The sequence below is a fragment of the Protomyctophum parallelum genome (genome assembly GCF_964188405.1).
Source record: "Protomyctophum parallelum genome assembly, chromosome: 15".
NCBI classification, from domain to species: Eukaryota; Metazoa; Chordata; class Actinopteri; order Myctophiformes; family Myctophidae; genus Protomyctophum; species Protomyctophum parallelum.
Genome location: NC_139710.1, coordinates 12,304,202 through 12,324,297, shown reverse-complemented (window position 1 = coordinate 12,324,297; position 20,096 = coordinate 12,304,202). Strand labels below are relative to the sequence as shown.

General features: G+C 43.4%; 1 protein-coding gene across 2 annotated transcripts in view; it reads right to left on the bottom strand.

The window, feature by feature from the left end:
• LOC310872491 (netrin receptor UNC5C-like) overlaps positions 1 to 20,096 on the bottom strand; it is a 264,096-nt gene that overhangs the window by 99,822 nt on the left and 144,178 nt on the right. For both annotated transcript variants that reach the window (XM_083784393.1, XM_083784394.1), the window contains exon 3: positions 7,712 to 7,855. In XM_083784393.1, coding sequence (XP_083640519.1) covers positions 7,712 to 7,855 — 144 coding nt within the window. The remainder of the gene's footprint in view (positions 1 to 7,711; positions 7,856 to 20,096) is intronic.

Here is a 20,096-nt window from a genome sequence, read left to right as displayed (position 1 = left end):
AGACAGAAGTTCACCAGGGAACCGTTGTGGAACGTAATTAAATAATACAATGAGGTGATGTGGGCATCTATTCAGAATGACCCTATGTACAGACACATTATGTCGCGTTCTCTCTCTGTCTCTCTCTCGTGTTCCCTCTACCTCTCTCTCTCATGCCCACATTTTCTTGTCCTCTCCCTCCTTCCCTCTCAGCCTCTCTTGCTTCCACCCACCCTAGCCTGAGAGTGAGGGCACTCTCTCCATACACAAGACTGTTTCTTCCAAAGAGCCAAACTGTTATTATGTTTGCGGTTTAGCTCGCCGCCTCCGGCACCTCTACATAAGCACATTTCAGTGCAATTATCCAAAATGGGTGTCTCTGCCTGCATGCTTCCTGTGCCAAATCATAGCACTCTTCCCCCATAGCGGAACTGCTCAGGCAATAAAGACGTAAGCCGAGATGCTTTGGGAGAAAATAGCTCAGAAAACACACCTCACGCAGCCTCTGTGAGCATAATTTGGACTTTTAATTTCCCCCTGCACATGCACACAGCGCAATGGAAATGAGTCAGCTTCTGGCTTGGTACAGCAAAAATGATTGAGACCAATGGTGTTTCTAGCATCGTTTAAGATTAGAGGTGTGGGCCCCTGTAGGGGATAAGCCTCTAGAGGGGGTCTGAGGGCAATCAGGGCATGCCGTAAGAAATGTTCTGAATTTGATATGTTAAATACGTAAATCCGAAGCACTCTGGGAGTAACTAAAGGAGATAAACATGCCTACTATTTATTATTTTATGTTAAGTTGTCTTAAAGGTATATTCAGTGATTTCACTCAAAAAACCTTAGGTTTCGTTTTTGGCTGGGACCTAAGCCTTTCATCCAATCAGGATAGAGAGCCAAAAAAGGTTTTTTGACCCCCAGGGGTTAACTGGGGACAGGGAGGAACTCCTTATATGGTCAGCACACTCTATAGTAGAGGATTATCACAACAAAACAAAAAAATAAGTGATATTTGAATTAAGTGAAATCACTGAATATACCTTTAACTATAATAATTTATTATTTATTTGATATCAGAAGGGGTGCTCCTTAATTGAATTATTGAAGGACTGCTAAATAGCAGTAGTTAAATAAATAAATCTGCATTTTTGAAGCACTTGAAATGCAACTATCTTGAAGTGTTGGCTTATAATCACAATGTCATAATTACACACGCCAGACATAATAGAACAAAATGAAGTGTCTGACCACACTGAAGTCTTGTGAAGCAAACTGCAGCAGCAATGTGAAAACTATTGAAATGCCATCCCACAATAGTGGAGAACAATGGGACCAACAATGGGCTGAAAGCATGTGCTTCTCTTCCATTTAACCACACGACTACAGTAGTAATGAGGTCAGACACTGTGATTAGGCCTGGGTTGCATTGCAATTAATTAAAAGTGTTTGATAGCGTTAAGGTCAAAGCGATGTGCAGGCCAGTCAAGTTCTCCCTCACTCATCTCATGAACCATTGGTGGGGGAGTGTGTGGGCATGGAGTCTGGAGAAATGTGTCACAATTTGGCAGTAGTGAAATAGTGTTGTAGCCTATGTTTTTTGTATTTTGTTGTCATAAAAGAAAATATTATCATAAAGAGCCCACACATTTTATACTCTTTAAAGGATTAGTTCACCCAAAAATGTATATGCACCCCATGAAGGCTTGAATTCATGGAGATATGTTTGTTTTTGTCATTTCTAAGCCAGTGGTAAACATACTGGTTTACCACTTCAGCACTTATGAGTATATTGCCGGAGTGACACACTTGACATTTGGTGGAAAACTTTGTGGCTAACGAAATGGTGAAACATTGAAACCACAAACACACGTAAACATAACACACAGTGCACAGTCTGCACGCACGCACGCACATCATAATTTCCGTACTTCTTCAAGAGTTTGATATGCAAGAGAAAAAATGACACCCGTGTGAACTGAGTGGTGCAACTGCATGTGAACTTCCAGATCCACAGGATGCCAGCATGGTTCCGGCGAGCCGTTCCACGTCCGAAATGTTCAAGAAATGACAGAGTTACCGTGTGGGGGTCCCCGGAACATCCAAGCCCCCAGGAACGCGCCCAGATGGTCGGGCTGGTTCCGGCTAGCCACCCCCCACTTGGTGGTGAAAATATGCTACTTCCGTGCTCAGACCCAGGGACACAGCCAACCAGGGACACACAGCTGGCTATAGAAGTGGTTGCACCACTCAAGAATAGCAGGGACAAAATGGCAGGGACATCAGAGTTGGTAGAGCAATATGCAAAGACATTCTTATATTCAACAATTCAACAATGTTTACTCTCTTAAATGTGTAATCATGAGAACAGTCATGTGGTTTCTCCATTGCAAAGGGAGACCATATTTCAGCACACAGTGGCAGTAGCCATGGTGATTTTCCAGGAACATGGTCACAATGTCTGCTTCCCACTGCAAGGCATGCTTTCATTAAATGGTCTTAAATCAAAAGAACGGCCCTGCATGAATTATGATTGAGGAGGACAAAACTGTTACTTTTAAAACCAAACAAGAATATCCCACAGAGAAATTTCCCTATAGCCACAATACCGGCTGTCTGGGTCACTTCGTCCCTGAGCGTCTGCACTCTGATTGCTATGCGCACACACGCCTTAGTGGTAGGTGGAAGAACAAATCGGCATCATCTGAAGTGAGCATGCATGCGCGTGTTTCAGTGTGTGTGACCTTCACAAATCACTAATCCATTGAAGGAGAAGGCTTGACCTGATGGAGAGGTAAATCGCTCCATGGCCAAAGAGCATGACTGTGTGTGTGTGTGTGTGTGTGTGTGTGTGTATATGTGTGTGTGCGAGCGAGTGCGTGCGTGCTTTTGCGCACGTGTAGTTGTCGCCTGCTTTATCGACAATTGAATCAAGTCACCTCCACCGCCCATAACTCACAGTTTAAGTGCCCTGCTCCAAAGCCCTGCAAATCACTCGTATAATTAATATGTGTGTTTGAGTGTGTGTGCGTGCGTGCGTGCGTGTGTGCGTGCCCAGCTACTTTTACTTCCCCAGACATCAATGGCCATTTATCCAACTACCCAAGTGTGCATATATTTATCGCCTTAAAGTGTCCCTTACGCCATCATTCAGTGTGCGGCATGTGGGGATGGGAGACACACGGAGAGCGAGAGAGAGAGAGAGAGAGAGAGAGAGAGAGAGAGAGAGAGGTATACCGTAGGTCAAAACTAGAGAGCACAACAGAGGAGAGAAGAGCAGACAGCTGAATTATTCTCCCCCTCTCCCTGCGCTAACAAATGCGTCTCAGTTGAGCTAGCTCTGCCTGCCAGGAAACATTCAAATCACAGCAGCAGATACTAACAGGAGCCGAAGGCAGGGGTGGGTCAGCTGGTTCGCTCAATTTGAAGTAAAAGGTTATCGCACAAGGGGGACTCAGCGTAATCAGATAGGATTATGGGAGAAATCACAGATGTAACACGACAAGAGAGAGAGAGAGAGAGAGTGAGAGACAATGAAGGAGAGAGGGATGGGAAACAAATTAGATGTGACAGTGGGAACAGAAAGAGTGTTATCTGTGTAGATGGGAGAGACAGGGACACATACAGAATGACAGACATCTTTCAGAAAAACAAACGTAGTGAACATAGAGAGAAAAGTTGGGGATGAAAGAAGGAGAAAGATGGAGGAAGAGCCTCTGTATGAACAGGAAACCTGAGCAGAGTCACTGAGCATAGAAGACTAACCATTTATGCCAACTACAGTAAGCTTTACCTACTGTATAGGACAACTAGCTTTTTAGTATTATTGACTGGACATTGGGAGACATTTTCTGAATATTTGGAATCCCAGCCTTAAATCGGATACAATGTTTTCAAAAAGACACTGCAGAATAACTGAAGGGAATCATTCCAAACCCCTGATTAATGGATAGAGTAAACTAGAAGAATGTGTCAGAAATACAAGCTTACAGTACATCCTGAAGCTTATTGAATATGACTCACTGTGACTTGACTTGACATTATTGCTGACTTTTACAAAGCGTATGTTTTTTTTTTTTGTCTTTGAGGAAGCCAATATGTTTTCCATTAATTTCACTATGTTATGAATTGCAGGGACTTGATATATAATAGTGATAAACTGAGTACAATTGTATGGTTGCTGATTTTGTAAATGTACATTGTATTAGTAAAGCTTGATGGATTCTCTTATCTTAACCCAATTATTCAGGTGAGTTCAGGAGAATTTTATACTGGGATTGTGACATAAAAAACGTTTTTGTAATTTTTCTTACTTTGTTTAGGTTTTCTGAGCTCAATTGCACCCAAAGAAACTGAACTTTTAACATTCAGTAGATTTTCTGTGGTCTGGGGTTTTCTGGCTCAAACAAGTGCTGTGTCCTGTGTCCCATCAACCCTCATTATTTTGCATACATCTGCCTCAGCAGCATGCTCTTCCCCCAGCCCAGGCCACAAGCAGCACTTTATCCATCTTTTATGGCATCAGTTGGAGCACGTATTCCATCACAGAACATTATTAGCTGGGATTATCGCATAATGTTTAGGACCGTGTCACCAACTCTCTCCTTACAGCCAAACACTGTCACATGCTGCTACAGCGGCTCAATAAAGCAACGCACAGATAGGAGAGGCTCCGTTCTGTTACTGTACAGTAATGATGAATACAGAGTTTGTCTGTTGCTGATATACTATTCAAATGTGAAGACGACATTAATCACAAGAGAAAATGCAATATCAGTGACCTAAATGCATGTGGTATGCTGTAACTGTACATGGGATTCTTGCACATAGTGTGTGCTTTTGTGAATACCCATTTGTCTTGTTCTTGTGCTACAAAAGTATTGCACGTCATGTTAAGAAGAGTCTTTGTTCTATTTCCATACCATCCAATCTGTGCTTTGGTGGCAGGTTGCATTCAGCTTTTGCCAACTGTATAACATAAAGGAAGGATTTACTCGTGAATGATATGAATAACCATTATCTAGGATGGTGTCTTTCTTCTGTTAATGTATAAGAAAAAGGAAGAAAAAAATCTGGACAAACCGTAAAATTGTACAGATTCAAGAAATATGTATGACCAAATAAAGTACTGTAAGCAAAAAAGAGGGACCTAAGGATGGATTTCCTTCAGCCATGCCAAAAGAAATGTCTGTTAAAACAAGCCTTCCAGGGCGCATATCTGCTAGAGTGATACTGTCTGCTGTAGTCAGAGTCTGGGGTTTGTTCTCTATGGCATGCTGATGCGATGTGAGAGTGTGGTCTAGCCAACACCAACTCGGGACCCCTGAAGTTCTCTATGCCACTTGGATAAAACTCTGTCAGAGCCCCCAGTGGTGCTATATAGTTCAGTCAACCACAGGTAGACTGGGTAAACTAAGGCGGTGCAGTCAATTTTATAACTGAGAGCTCAGACAGCTCCCAGTTGTCTAATATGGTTGACTTGTCCAGAGCAATGGTGCTTGGCAAAATGGCCGACAAGCTTCAGTTCCTAGGGAGAAAGAGGCTTTTTGTGGTGCCAATCTTATGTGGAGCTATATGTGTATGCGTACATATGTATACGTATGTATGATATGTATGTATGTATACTACGTACGTACATATGTGTCCGTGCTGCAACACCTAAAGTGGCAAGAGCGACACACACACACACACACACACCCCCACACCCCCACACCCCCACACACACAACCCCCCCCACCCACACACACACACACACACAAAATGCATGCCCCACCCACGCGGCCAAAGAAGCTGTCTGCCGGGGGCGGGCAGATTCCCGGGAAAAGCTTGCCCCAGCGGCATTCTGCCACGTGGGTGGAGCTTCATTTCCATCCACCAGCTGTCTAAAAACCGGGAAGAGACCCCAGCAGACAGCTTCTTTTGGCCGCGCATGGGTCTGCTTATACTGTGACAACACTGATAAAATCTAAAATATCTAAAACTACATATTACACACATAAAGACCCCAGGAAAATGTTCTAAATCTTCTAAACATCATTAACATATTGTTTTGCAAAAAGGGTCCCTTTAAGAATAAAGGGTGTTTTCCTTTAGAGGCGATGTCTATCACATACTCACATACTGTATCTGATGACAGCCTGTTTACTTTACCATTTATATCCTATAATATACTTAATTGACCGAAGGCCCCCAGGACACAATACTTTTCCCTTTACACCAAATCTCTTCACTGAAAATAGCAGATCTAAAAGCTTACAACCATCAGGTCGTAAACCAGGATTAATGTGGTTAAAACTATACTGCTACAGAAGTTCAGGGGAACGCCACAACAATTTCCCCACGAGACTACAATACGCACACAGCATTACTATGCATTACTACGCGAGACACATTACAAATGTGACATTGGTTTTGGACTGGTCTGTGCACTTTCACCGACCTCATGATCAGACTCCCAGCTGTCATATTAAAGTCTTCACCAGACCAGAACCAGAAGCTTAAAAAAAAGACAAAAAAACCCAAAAGAAGAAAAAAAGAACACAAGAGCTATCCAACCTGAGCTTGGACAGCTCAGTTCTGTCTATCTCGTTAAATTGTAGATTGTTTGACTGCTGTAATACTGTCCCACTGCAACAAACCAAATTAAGATGTCATGTATTCATTATACAGCAGAAAGCAGATTATTAAGCTTGGTGATGAGATTCAGCCCGTGAAGTAGAGCCTGTTGAGTATAAGACAAATAAATAGATAGACAACAGCACAAATTGGATTTTGCCGCTAATGCTCAGCACACCATTCTGGAGATGAGAAGTAGTTGTAAGAGCTCATAAAATGATGGATGATGCATTATTCCAGTAATTTATTCTCAATAACAAGGTGCAATAAGAAGGTGAGCTCAGCACACAACCTGCGCTGTAGATTATCTGTGTGTGTGTGTGTGTGTGTGTGTGTGTGTGTGTGTGTGTGTGCGTGCGTGCGTGCGTGCGTGCGTGCGTGCGTGCGTGCGTGCGTGCGTGCCTTATATAAACCCATACATCAAAGCCTCTGTTTATCTCCTTTAAGCTGCCTCTATCTTTCTCCCTGTCAGCCGTTCTGTCTGTCTGAACCCATGCTGTCCTTCACATAAAACTGCGACTGCACACAGCAGGACGGAGGTGCTGACAGAAAGAATGTATGTGTACACGTCTTTGTGTGTTGCTCACTGTTATCATTCTCTTGCACGTGTGAGCGATTGGGCGTGTGTGTGTGTGTGTGTGTGTGTGTGTGTGAGAGAGAGAATCGTATGGGAGTTTTGTTCATTTAACCACTTTAAACCTATATACTTAGTTGACCGTGTCCTCTAGGACTCTGTACTTGGTCTGCTCTTTTCCCCCCGCCCTACACCAAATATTAGTATATTAGCATTATATTAGCTTGTGCATCTGCTATCTTACCAAGATGTTTGCCCCAGAATAGTACAGTACCGAGTTGAGTTCTTTGGGGGCGGCGGTGGCTCAGGGGTAGAGTGCCTGGATGCTAACCGTAAGGTTGCCAGTTCGAACCCGGGCTCCCCCAGAGTTACTGTCGAAGTGTCCTTGAGCAAGACACTGAACCCCTAATTGCTCCCGATGTGCTAGTTGGTGCCTTGCATGGTTTCCGCTGCCATCGGTGTATGAATGGGTGAATGTATGCACAATCTCTGTAAAGCGCCTTGGATAAAGGCGTTATATAAAATGCACCATTTATTTGTACTCACATGCGATGCGGACGTGGGCTTTACGACTCTTGGTGGTCCCAGCGGAGCTCCAGGCTACACACTGACACCAGTAATCTTCTGGACCGAACAGCTCCTCCACCTGCTGGCGCGTGATCTCGATGCTGGCCTCTCGAACCACCAGACCTGCATGGGGAGAGGAACAGCTTGAATTGAGTGTGTGCAATACAGTATAAATTATGAGTTGATTATGTGTTCAAACGCAAGCACACATTGTATGCATGACTGTTGCTGGGCATTGTTTGACCATATATATTTGATTACACCAGGCTCGCACAAAACACAGTCAAAATAAAGTGAAGTTGTAACTTGTGAAAATAAAGTAGCTGCAAAGTTGTTACTGGTTTCAACACACGGCAGTAAATAACAGGAATAGCAGGAAATATTATCTGCCATTTACAAGCCCTGGCCATTTACTGAGTAGCTTTACTTTGTATTTAATACAAACAGCAAGATTTATGCTTTTTCCTCTTTCCACTTTTATTTCAATTCCCTCTTTCCCCTCCTGCTTGAATGAGGAGCTGTGGGAAGAATGGTTTTGAGGTTTAAATCGCTGCAACCACTGATAGGACTGTAAACGAAGAAAGAAATAAGGAGACACGGCAGAGGAAGGTGGTATCGGGGAGGATAATAGGAGGCATGCATGGGAAATGAGAAAGTAGATCAAGGCTGTAGGAAGAAAGGAGATGCAGATGCAGAGACAGAGAGATAATGAGAGAGTCAGGAAGACATTTTGAAAAGAAATACCCACAACAGGAGGCACTGATTTGAGTCTCCACATAATGTGAAGATGGAGGAACAAGCAAAACATAAGTTCAGTCAGACAACTCACGAATAGATTAAACAATATTTATTGAAGAATGAGTAATGAGTGTGCATATGATATTTGACTTGGCGTTCGGCTCTGCTGGATTTCTCCCTGCTCGGCATGATTAAGCAACATCATGAAACATAAGAGCAGGGAGATAGATATACAATAACCCCCCCATGGGGAGCATAGATAGCAGAGCCCACCGGTGGTGCTGGGGTGGTGGTGGGAGAAAACATCACATACAACCGGGAACATGAGCAGAGGAAGGCAGGAAGAGCATGGAGTCTAGTGAGCTTAAGTAGCCTGCCCACTTAGTCAGCTGACTGCCGCATCAGCGAATGACGTGAGAGACTTGCACACACGTATACTCCCACATAGTAATGCAGCATGTTAACCCCTTGAGCATAGTATGGGCCTTTGAGCAAGCAAGAACCTCCCTTGAGGTTGACTGACTGAACTGACTCCGCCGCTCCGCGTGCTGCGTTTGATTTAGTAAAAATATAGAGATGGGGGTTAATTAAGGAGAAAGCATTAAAGACAGAAAATTTGAAATTAGTAGTGGAAGGATAATGTGAGGCGATTATACAAAAGAAAACTTTTGGAAATATATTTTAAGTTGTTAAGTGTTACAACTACCCCAGTTGCTTCCTCCAAGAGGATGGGAGTTGCAATAATGCCAATGTATTACTTATGCACACGCTCATTAAACTATTGCCGCAGAGATATACAGTAGGGTGACAATTTACAGAAAGAGAACAACAAAGGACAACGGCAAAGAGTGCTAGCAAGCAAATAGTCGTGTGAAAGCTGTAATGCAAACTTGTTAAGGGGAATGGAGGCATTGAAGAAAAGAAAGGCAAGTAGAGAGCAATGCTAGCTGGGTTGGAGGTCTTTTGGGTAACATGAATGAAGATTGAGAGCAAGGAAAACGAAAACAAGGCCATGAATGAAGAGAACTCTGATTATAGAACACAACATGTACATTTACAGTTTGTGGTGAGTACATTACAGCAAGTTACAGCATGGACACCCAGAGGGCTAAGAGAGCTATGGGGGAAGTAAAAGATTGTATACAAGGTGGCACGTACTGAGGCAGTAACAGTGATTGTTTGAAACAAACTGAGCAAAGCTGTGGGGCGATAAAACTAGAGCTGGAGTAACCTAGGAAACTAGGGAGCCATTATGGATTTAAAGCTAAAAATGAAAGCACCAGGCAAGGCGTAGGAGAGAGGTAAAGGGGCTAAGAAAACAGCAAGTAAAGTGGCAATTAAAACAATGTGAAACATTACACTGACACACAGGTGGCTAAAGAATATGTAGGCAGTGAGGAACAACAAGGCAAAGGGCAAAGTGATAGGGAGGAGGTGCAAATTGTTAATAAATCTAACACTGTTGCAGTGCCAGTGGTAATAGTGTGGCAATTAAAGAGTATAGACAGTGCTATATAGCAAAATAGGAGGTTCTTTAAGGAAAAATAACACCCTTCAATATAGAAACTGTGTGGCAAGATAAAGTGCAATGTGACACTTGTTAGATCAAGCCAGCTTGTGCTGCATCAAACTAAGGATGCAGTTCAACTTTAAACATCAACATGCTCTACAAAGAGCTTTGCATGAAGCTGAAAGAGGTTTAACAAAACCAAATGAACATACCATGTTTTTTCTTTTTATGAAAAGACTACACAAGTACTATAGACGAATAACAGTCTACACTAATTATCCATAATGTATAAATGATGGATAAGGGGTCAGGACAACTAGGCCTTTTCGTGGAGGGGTCAGAATACATTTTGGACTTATTGACATTATTGTCAGCAGAAGAACCATTAAGCAAGCTATCATTGCTTTGCAGTATGTATATATTGCCAGAAGCTTAAATAATAATAATAATCGCTTTGATGATCGCTTTGTAAAAGAGATGTTAATGTAATGATGTTTCTGATTGGGCTGCTTTACCCATCGTCAAGTATACAGTATCTTAATAGCCCTTTAATAGACCTTCAGTCAATAAACAAAATGTTTCATCTGATTATGAGAATACTGTGAACAAGGCATAGCAACATGAATGTACACTGATCAACTAATGATGAACTTGTTACAGTGTTAAAAAACGACAACAAAGACATATGGTCTTCTGTCGCAGTCATCACCTCATTGGCAGGTTATATGGACACCATGCTTGCGGTTTAAATGCTTCCATGTTTCACACATGTCTAGCACACCTTCTGGTATGCCCTGTATATTGGAGTCAACCAGGCCTCCATCTCTCGCTTACAGTTAGTCCAGAATGCCGCCGCACGGTTGCATACAGGTACACGTAAGCGTGACCATATTAGTCCTGTACTAGCCTCCCTCCATTGGCTTCCTGTGCGATACAGGATTGATTTTAAAGTTTTGCTTTTTGTTTTCAAATGTTTAAATGGTTTGGCACCCATTTATCTCTCTGAACTACTCAAACCGTATGTTCCCACAAGGACCCTCAGGTCCTCTGACCAGCTTCTCCTGATGGTGCCTAAATCAAGGCTGAAGCTCAGAGGGAACCGGGCTTTTGCAGTCGCAGCTCCCAAGCTCTGGAATGAGCTGCCTCTGCACATAAGACAGGCCCCCACTCTTCAGGTGTTTAAATCACGCCTCAAGACATATTTTTATTCTTTGGCTTTTCCTAGCATAGTATGAGCTTTTTGATGTTGAAAGTGACACTGTGTACTGTATGTTGTTTGTTTTTTAAATGAAGCTGTGATTTTTATTATTTTATTGTAAAGCACTTTGGTACAACTTGTTGTTATTTAAATGTGCTATAGAAATAAAGATGGTATGGTATGGTATGGTATTCAATCATAGTGACTATCTTTTGATACGTAGTTCTGATGTATTGTGTTGGATAAGTACAGTATAGCAGGGGAATTGTCAGTGGTTGGTTCTGAAACTTTTTAATTTCATGGACCCCATTTGAAGACTTTAGTCACCAGCAATCAGACAATTAGACCTCATTGTGTAGGATAGGAGGGGGGAGAGAGAGAGAGAGAGAGAGAGAGAGAGAGAGAGAGAGAGAGAGAGAGAGAGAGCTGAGAATAGAGATAGATGTCCCATGAGATACATCCATAAACTCATTCTGTGTTTGGACTTGGGAGATATGAAAATCATGGTGAATCATCTTCAACTTCAAATAACTTTATTTTTCCTTTCGGAAACGTATTTTGTGCAGTGGTCAAAAGACAAAAAAATAACTAGTGCTTAAAATGATAATATATTAAAGTCAATTCTAAATATAAGTGCTAATCATATTAATCTGATATACTGTATGCAACCTACAGTATGTGTTCACTATAGTCCATCAGATGGGAGGGGGGGGGGGTCAGCCTATAAGCATTAAAAAGTCTGATGGAGGTGGGCACAAAGCTAGCTGAGCCCCTTTTAGTGAGTTTTGATGCTCTGTATAACCAACCTGAACCATCTGATGTTGACGGACTATTTCCATATTTAGAATCATTATTATTTCAGTATACCTGTTGTCAGAGTAGTTGGAGGCCAGTCTATGACATAATTTATATATGACACCAACTTGAGAGGGTTTGGAAATTTCCCTACAGTATATAGGTATAAAACGGACACATACACGCAGAAAAGGATTCCTGGTAGATAGATCAGTCATATTTATTGTACTCTCTCTCACTCATACATATTGTAACGTTTAGCACCCTGAGCTGGAGTTGAACCCCGATCTCCAACTCAGTAGACCAGGCAAGCAACAAGCTGCGCCAAGAGAGCTAGCTCCCTTGGAGGAGCAAGTTACGGCCGGGTTTTTCGCAGGGTCGTTGCAAATAATAGAAGTTGCCCAAATGTGCTATGGTGCATATGGGGTCAATAAGTGCTTGTCATCAGCAGAAGTTTTTAACACTCTCTAGACCCAGCTCACCATAACAGGCGTCATGGGTGCAGTTAGAGCACTGTGTGTCTCTGAGTGAAAAGAAACAGAGAATGCATGCCAGGGAAAAAGAGGGGAAGACACAAAGACAGACACAGATGCAGGGCTAAAAGCTAAATGCTTTAGAACAGCAACAAAAACTGCAAAAGCGAGCCAGGAACAGGGCAGAAGCACTCAGACGCTCTGTGCCGTTTGAATGTAATCAGGAGTAGGTCAGACACACAGGCCTGTAGGGAAAATAAGACAGTGAGAAAGAGCCAAAACCTCTGCATGTTATTGCTTCACCAGAGAGAGAGAGAGAGCTGAGAGAGATGCAGAGAGAGAGGATGAGAGAAAGAGAGAGAGAGAGTTCTACAGATGTAGAGGTAAATCAAGCCAGGATCTTGACATAGCAGTCACCAGACTGTGGCCAATTGCACGGTCACAGAGAGACTAGGTGCATGTGTGTGTGTGTGTGTGTGTGTGTGTGTGTGTCTCAGTGGTATTATGCACGCTTGTCCCGAAGAGTCAATGTTCCAGGGCACTGCAGGACACCAGAGGAAATCTATAGGGAACTACAATGTACATACATGCGCACACGCATGCACAGCTCTCCGTGTGTGTCAGAAGCCATTGACACAGAAGTAAATTGACCCCTTTTATAAACCTTAGTTTGTAAATAATTTAATATGAACAATCAGTAAGAGAGTGAGAGACAGACAGACAGACAGACAGACAGACAGACAGACAGACAGAAGAGAGAGAGGTTGTGCAGCCAGAAATAAACATAAAATGATAGCCAGAGAATGAGGGTGTAAGCGTAAAAGTGTATGAAAGCAGTGGTTCTGAAAGCGGTCCTTGGGGGGGTTCCAGGGGACCCCCACTGCAAAATGATATATTAATATATAGTTAAACCACTTTAACACCTATATACATTGGTTACTTGAAAATAGCCTATCCACAAGCTCAAGGCCAGGCTATTTCCATATCATTTATTTTTTTTATTTTTGAAATCACACAAATCTTATGTGTGTGTGAACCTGGACAAACTATTTTCAAATGGCAGAGAACACAAGAGAACACAAGAAGGAGGGGACAAGACAGAGGAGGAAGGAGAGAAGATATCGATCACTGTGTGATGGCAGCTACGGAGGGAAAGAGGTCACAAATCAGTGTAGCCAATGTGTGTGTGTGTGTGTGTGTGTGTGTGTGTGTGTGTGTGTGTGTGTGTGTGTGTGTGTGCATGCGTGCTTGTGTGCGTGCATGCGAGGCACAGGTCAATGTTAGCAGACCAATAACCATTCACACTTGGGGCTAATGGAGACAAAGTAGGTAACCTAGTACACACTATGTTATTTGCACACTTCAAGGCTAATGGAGATATACTGAGGTAGTGCACACTTTGTATAAACAAACACTGGTAATGGCCTTCAGCCAAAACATAGTGGATACAGACAGTACATACGTTTTCAGTGGTACACTGTAAACATAGGGCAACAGAACAGCAATTTGTTTAACTGTACAGCAACAAATTAGAATGCCTCCGAAATGCAGTTGCACTCTGAAAATGGCCATGGAAATGAACAAACGGAAGTTCTCTGGAAATACATCTACTCTTTACTTGAGTACCCTCTACTGAGAACAAACATTTAATTACTCCTTTTCTATCAATTCCACGCCCGATGAAGCCTTACCACACCAAAGGGTCGATGTGGTTTTAGCGTTGTCCCTGCATTGTGATGTCCTGTTCTACGTTGACGCCATAGACTGTAAAAAATATGGACAAAGCGTTCGCCGGGTCTAACATGAACGTAAAATGAAGCCTGTAATAATATGGTAATTCCTGATGTAAGTCGCCATCTTTCTAGATCCGTTTGGTACCAGCTGGCCATTGGCTGGCTCCGTTTTGGACCAGCTGGCCATTGGCTGCCCAGACAACGAGGCGGGACTTCCCCCCTTCTTCTCCGTTGGTTTTTATTTTGACTCGAGTGGGAGGGGAATCCCGATCATAGACTGTAATGGTAGCCACGCCCCTCAGAACATACGCGATGTTTTTTTTTCTTTATGGTCATTTTTTTAATTAATGGGACCATAATTTTCCAAAAAGAATATTATGACATTAGAAATGAGACTTTAAACTAGTGACTGGAAGAAGAAAGTATTCATGACCATGTTTATTAAGGTAATACAGTCTAGGTGAAGTTGGGCCAAAATACATGGGCCTCTATGGAGCTATGGGGCTTTTTGGGTCCAGTCCAGCGCCACAACAGGCCATTATATGAACTACTGATTTCAAATGAGGCTTCACGAAATATCTGGCTGACTGCCCCCCTGGTTGACGCGCGTTGTCCCTAGTGATTCAACGCATGGAATTCAATGGCCCAAACCACACCAAAGGGTCGAGACGGTTTTAGAGTTAACTCCTTGCAAACGTTTGGACCCAAGGAGTTGCATGGTGACTCTTTGGTGTGGTTAGGGCTTAAAATTCATAGAGATTCTTTTGTTTTTGTCGCATTCCTGATGACCGGTGGAGTCTCTGGAAGGTGACTAAAATCATCAAATTATTGGCTCAGGAATGCGACAAACAAAAAGATTTCCATGAATTCAAGGCTTCATGGGGTGTATAGTAATGAAAGTCACAATCAGTTACTTTAAAGACCTGCTCTGGTCTAGATACACTGTACACTGCATAGTATATACTGTACAGAGTAGAGCCGGGCAGGCACTTACTGTCTGTAACACACTGTAACATAGATGCAGTAGGTGTATGTCCCTAAACTATTCAAACATACAAGATAGTAAGGCAACATGACATGAGCACTAACACCTTGTAGGCTAGGATAGCAGCAAATGAAGGGTGGAGCAGAGGAGACTTTATTCTCAGTAAGGGAATGTGTCATGGACACTATACAGTAACTGGAGGACAATAGGCTACAGACTGCAAACAAATTGCACACCGACCATTGAACGACACACTGTTGTAAAACATTAAAATGCAAGCAAAGTTACGGGAGTTTCTCTGGCTCTGCTTAGCTTGTTATTTACTGTAAGACTTTGATGGACAGGGGGATTGCCTAAAGCTGTGATTCTCAAACTTTTTCATTTCAAGGACCCCCAGTTTACACAGCCCCATAACTCTGAGTCTGTGAAAATGGAACCAAATGGACCCTTATTTGTACAGTCTCAGAGTTACCAGTCTGGGCATCCCTGGGCGTCCCTGGACCACACTTTGACGACCACTGGCCTAAAGCGGTTCAGCTTGCACAGGGGAACTCTGAAGAAATTGTTTAAAGGAAGATGCTCAGGGGGGGGGGGCTGCCTCATGAGCACATTTTAGCACAATTAAGAATTTCAGAGTTTCAACACAGACAGCCTGGAGTGTTGGATGCTGCCTGACTCCCATGATTTTCATGTAGACCTTTTGGTGTTAGCCGGGTAGTCTGGTGGTAGTCTGGTGGTAGTCTGGTGGTAGTCTGGTGGTAGCTGTTCAAACCAAGGATGTTCTCAAGGTAGACGAGGATCGGCTAGAGGAGCAGCAAATGGTTTAGATTGATCTGATCATTAATAGCCTACTGTTTCTGATCAAGACAGGGTTAGGGTTAGCCCAGGCGGTGGCGTAACCGTCTGGGCACCCGACTGGTAATCCAGTTGCAGTGTGCCGCGGGTTCGACTCCCGAGCCCGACACAGCCTTTACTGCATGTCTTCCCTCATCTCTCTCCGTTTCCTGTCAGCCTACTGTCTGTCCCTTCAAAAACCAATAAAAGGCGTAAGCCGCAAAAAAATCTTAAAAAAAAAAAAGAAAAAAAGACAGGGTCTAATAATAACATGGCTTCCTTGTGCAAGCTGTCGTTATTTAGGTGTGAATGAAGCAGTAATGATGTGCTAAAGTGCTAATGAGAATAGCAGCGTGAAGTGAGCTGTGACTGGCATATATTTTTTATTTTTTGTTTTTTTACACAATTTGTGTATGGGGGTCCCAGGCACAAAATGTTTTCAGATGGTATAAATAATCTTTTGGGGGTTCCCTCACATTTGAGAGCCACTTCTTTAAGTGTACTGAATTGTGATTGGTGTTGGCAGCATCATAGTTCAGTAGTCATATAGGGTACAGGTACATTGTCCCGTCAACAAACGCCTATAGAGCAGGCGTTTCTAAACTTGTAGCATCGGCTACGTCGCTTTGCCGATGCTATCAGCTGAAGCCGTGCACTAGCGTCCTTTCCATTCACCAGCTGTCTAAAAACAGGAAGAGACACCTGGGATAGGCGTTCTCTTGCTGCCTCTGTATACAGTATGTGCCTGCGCCCATAGGGAAGCAGAACAGTCTATGTTGGGGGCTCAATAGCAGAGGACAGATGAGGGCAGGTTTTCCTTCAAAGTTTTTTTTATTTTCTGTACTGCATCAGCAACCTACACTCACCCACAGTACTTGCCGTGCCGTAGGTAGTATAATAAATAGTAGTTGTCACCACAAAAAAATAAGATCCAAACAGGAGCAGATAAAGCAACCTGTCATGACAGAGGCTCTGCCTGTTGTTGTGTGTGGGCCGGGGATGGCTGATTTATCCAGTGTGCATTGATGCTCAACAGGTGGTGTGTCATCACATGCAGCTCAGACTCTAATTAGTAGCAGTGTCATCTGAACTGTGTAGTTCTCTGTGATTGGTCTCCTTTTCTTGGGACATACAGATGGTCTACTCATACTAATTACCATACTTACTTCTTGGAAGAAGTTTAAAATATCTATAGTCATTCTCACTTGCTTTTCTCCCCAAGGGAAAAGGTCATGCAAAAATGGCAGACGATGTATTAGCTCTGCGAAGGCGGGTTGTCTAATTAGGAGAAAGGGTAGTGAGTTCCAGACTAAACATGTCATGTTCCTTCATGTCACTGTCTAAATAAGCTTCCAAGGGAATGATGTCTACCAGGAGCAAATCAGACATCAAATACAGATCTTACTAGTTCAAACGTAAGTTATTGAATTGTACTGATCATCCTTCCACCTGTCACTCCCGCCTGCCTCTCATCTTTACTCTAAATCTCCTGTAGTATTCACCTTCTGTCCCTCATCTTGTCTCTTCACCCCCTTCCTCCTTCTGCCTCACATGGAACCTGCCTCTCTTCATGTTCCTCTTGCTAATTTTTACCCCATTCCTTACCCCCCCCCCCCCCCCCCCTCATTATTTCTACCATTCTCCAACTCAATGCTATGCAGCAATTTCTTCTCCTCCTGAATCTCATGAAAAGGAAAATGCCCAAGCTCCTTTTATTAAGTTCAATGCTAAGGAAGTCAAACGTCGAAAAATAGACAACGTGTATCAACATCCTCCATCCCTCCCATCAGCTTCCCTCCTTCCCAACTCTCAGAATCCCTCCATCCCTGCCCTGCTTTCATCAGCTCAGGGTTTATCCGTCTATACTCTCTCCAATTTCAGCCTGGGGAAATTAGAGTCCAGCAAAGAACAGCATGAGGCTAAGAGAGAAAGTGTGGGGGGGGGATAACACAGAGAGAGAGAGAGAGAGAGAGAGAGGACTGAGAAAGAGAAATAGTATCTAGAGAGAGAGAGAGAGAGAGAGAGAGAGAGAAGATGGAGGGAAGAAAAATAAAAGCAGTATCAGTACCGTATAGCTTCTAACTGTGTCTCACGTAGATTCAGAAAACAACTCAACGCACGCATGCACGCACGCACGCTCTGTACAAACACAGGAAGTGCTGGTACTGCATGGATGTGTTGTGCATACATACAATAGACCATAGCAATGTAGGAATGTCATGGAAGATAAATCATCTAGGATAATGCTCTTCCTCAAGTTATTCTCTTCTTGTTTATATTCAATTGTAAGCTTGTACATTTCTCAGCAGGGAGTTCACAGCGGAAGCCAGAGAGTCCCAGAGATTTTGAATGCGGTCAACCGTGCGGTCAACCGTTTAACTCGAAACAAGACATGTACATTTAGCCTGCAGTGTTACACTACAGAGTGGAAGAGACAGAGGGTTTCCTGTTAAGGTGACTCCACACCAAAGACTATAGTCTTTTTTTCTGTTGCGCAACCACTCCTATATGCAGCTATGTGTGTCCCTGGGTCTGTCCTTGGCTGGATGGCTGGCTGTGTCCAAGCATGAAAATAGCCTTTGGTTGGTTTTCACAACCAAGTGTTACTGTTGCACAGCCACGCACACGCGCACATGCACACACACACACACACACACACACACACACACACACACACACACACACACACACACACACACACACACACACACTGTATTTATGATGATATGGGGTGTTACAGTACAGTACAGTACAGTACAGAGGGACCGCCTGGGGACCCCCACACAGTAACTCTGTCATTTATGAACCATTTCGGACGCAGGGTGGCTCGCCGGAACCGGGCCAGCCACCTGGGCACTTTCCTGAGGGTCTGAATGTTCCAGGGACCCCCCAGGGAACCCCCGGGGACCCCCACACGGTAATTACTAGCCAAGGTGCCTGGACCGCTGAGCCATGGCCCAGGCCCAAAGACTGGTCTTGTTCAGACTAGTCAAAGACTACTTAAAACTGTCAGATTGCAACAGACTAGCATTTTTAATCAGCACAAACCAGTCAGCTGGCGAAACATTATTTTTCCCCATGCAAATTAGCCTGCAGCGCTGGTTTGCAGTGTTGCCACTTGCGATTTCTGCTTATTATAAGCGACTTTGGGCTATAGTTTTCCTGTAACATAGCTTAATATTCATAGTGTAGCTTATTTGGTGGTGAAACTGGTTGATTATTTTGGGCTTGTTTTCATAGAATCTTGTCGTCAGGATCTAGAGAGAAGGCAGACCGATAGAGGTACGGCATAGGGATGTCGGGGGTTAACCGGCTAACCGGTTAGCCGACTGTTAAGAAACATCTGAATATTCTTATCAGCTTTACGGTTATTTTGCATAATAATAAATGCGTGTTCTGATCTTAAATCCCTTTATTTTAGATCTTTTTAGTAATAGTACAACAAACATTACAGAGACTGTAGTTGTCACTGTACAATACTTTAAAACAGTTGTTGCACACATGCCTAAAATTGCTCTTATTTGCGCCGCCCACACTCCAGGCTGCATGAACAGCGCTCGGGCTCTGTTTTCTGCCCCCTCAATGTCCCAAAGTTCTCTGTTGTACTTCAATGGCTAGTTGGCTACAACGGTAGCTTTGCGGTAGTCAAAATTTAAGCGAGTGACAGCGAGACGAGATTAACACATGTCGACCATATCAATGCAGAGACCTTCCGTAATTTCCGGACTATAAAGCACACCTGAATATAAGCCGCACCAGCTAAATTTAGGGGAAAAACCAAATGTGTACATATACAAGCCGCACTGGACTATAAGCCGCATAGAGGCCATAGAGATAGATTTAGAAGGTCCCCTAGTGGCCGTTAGCTGTAAAAATCCATAGATTAGCAGCACCGTTGTATAGGCCGCAGGGTTCAAAGCATGGGAAAAAAGTTGCGGCTTATAGTCCGGAAATTACGGTACTTAATTAAATCCATTATTGGCCATTTGGCCCGGAGGGAGAACGTTTACAGCTGCCGCCGCTTCCTCCTCCTCCTATCCGTCTCCCGAGTCCCCACACTGGCACGGCTTACGGCTATCAAGTTAGCCATGTGCTATC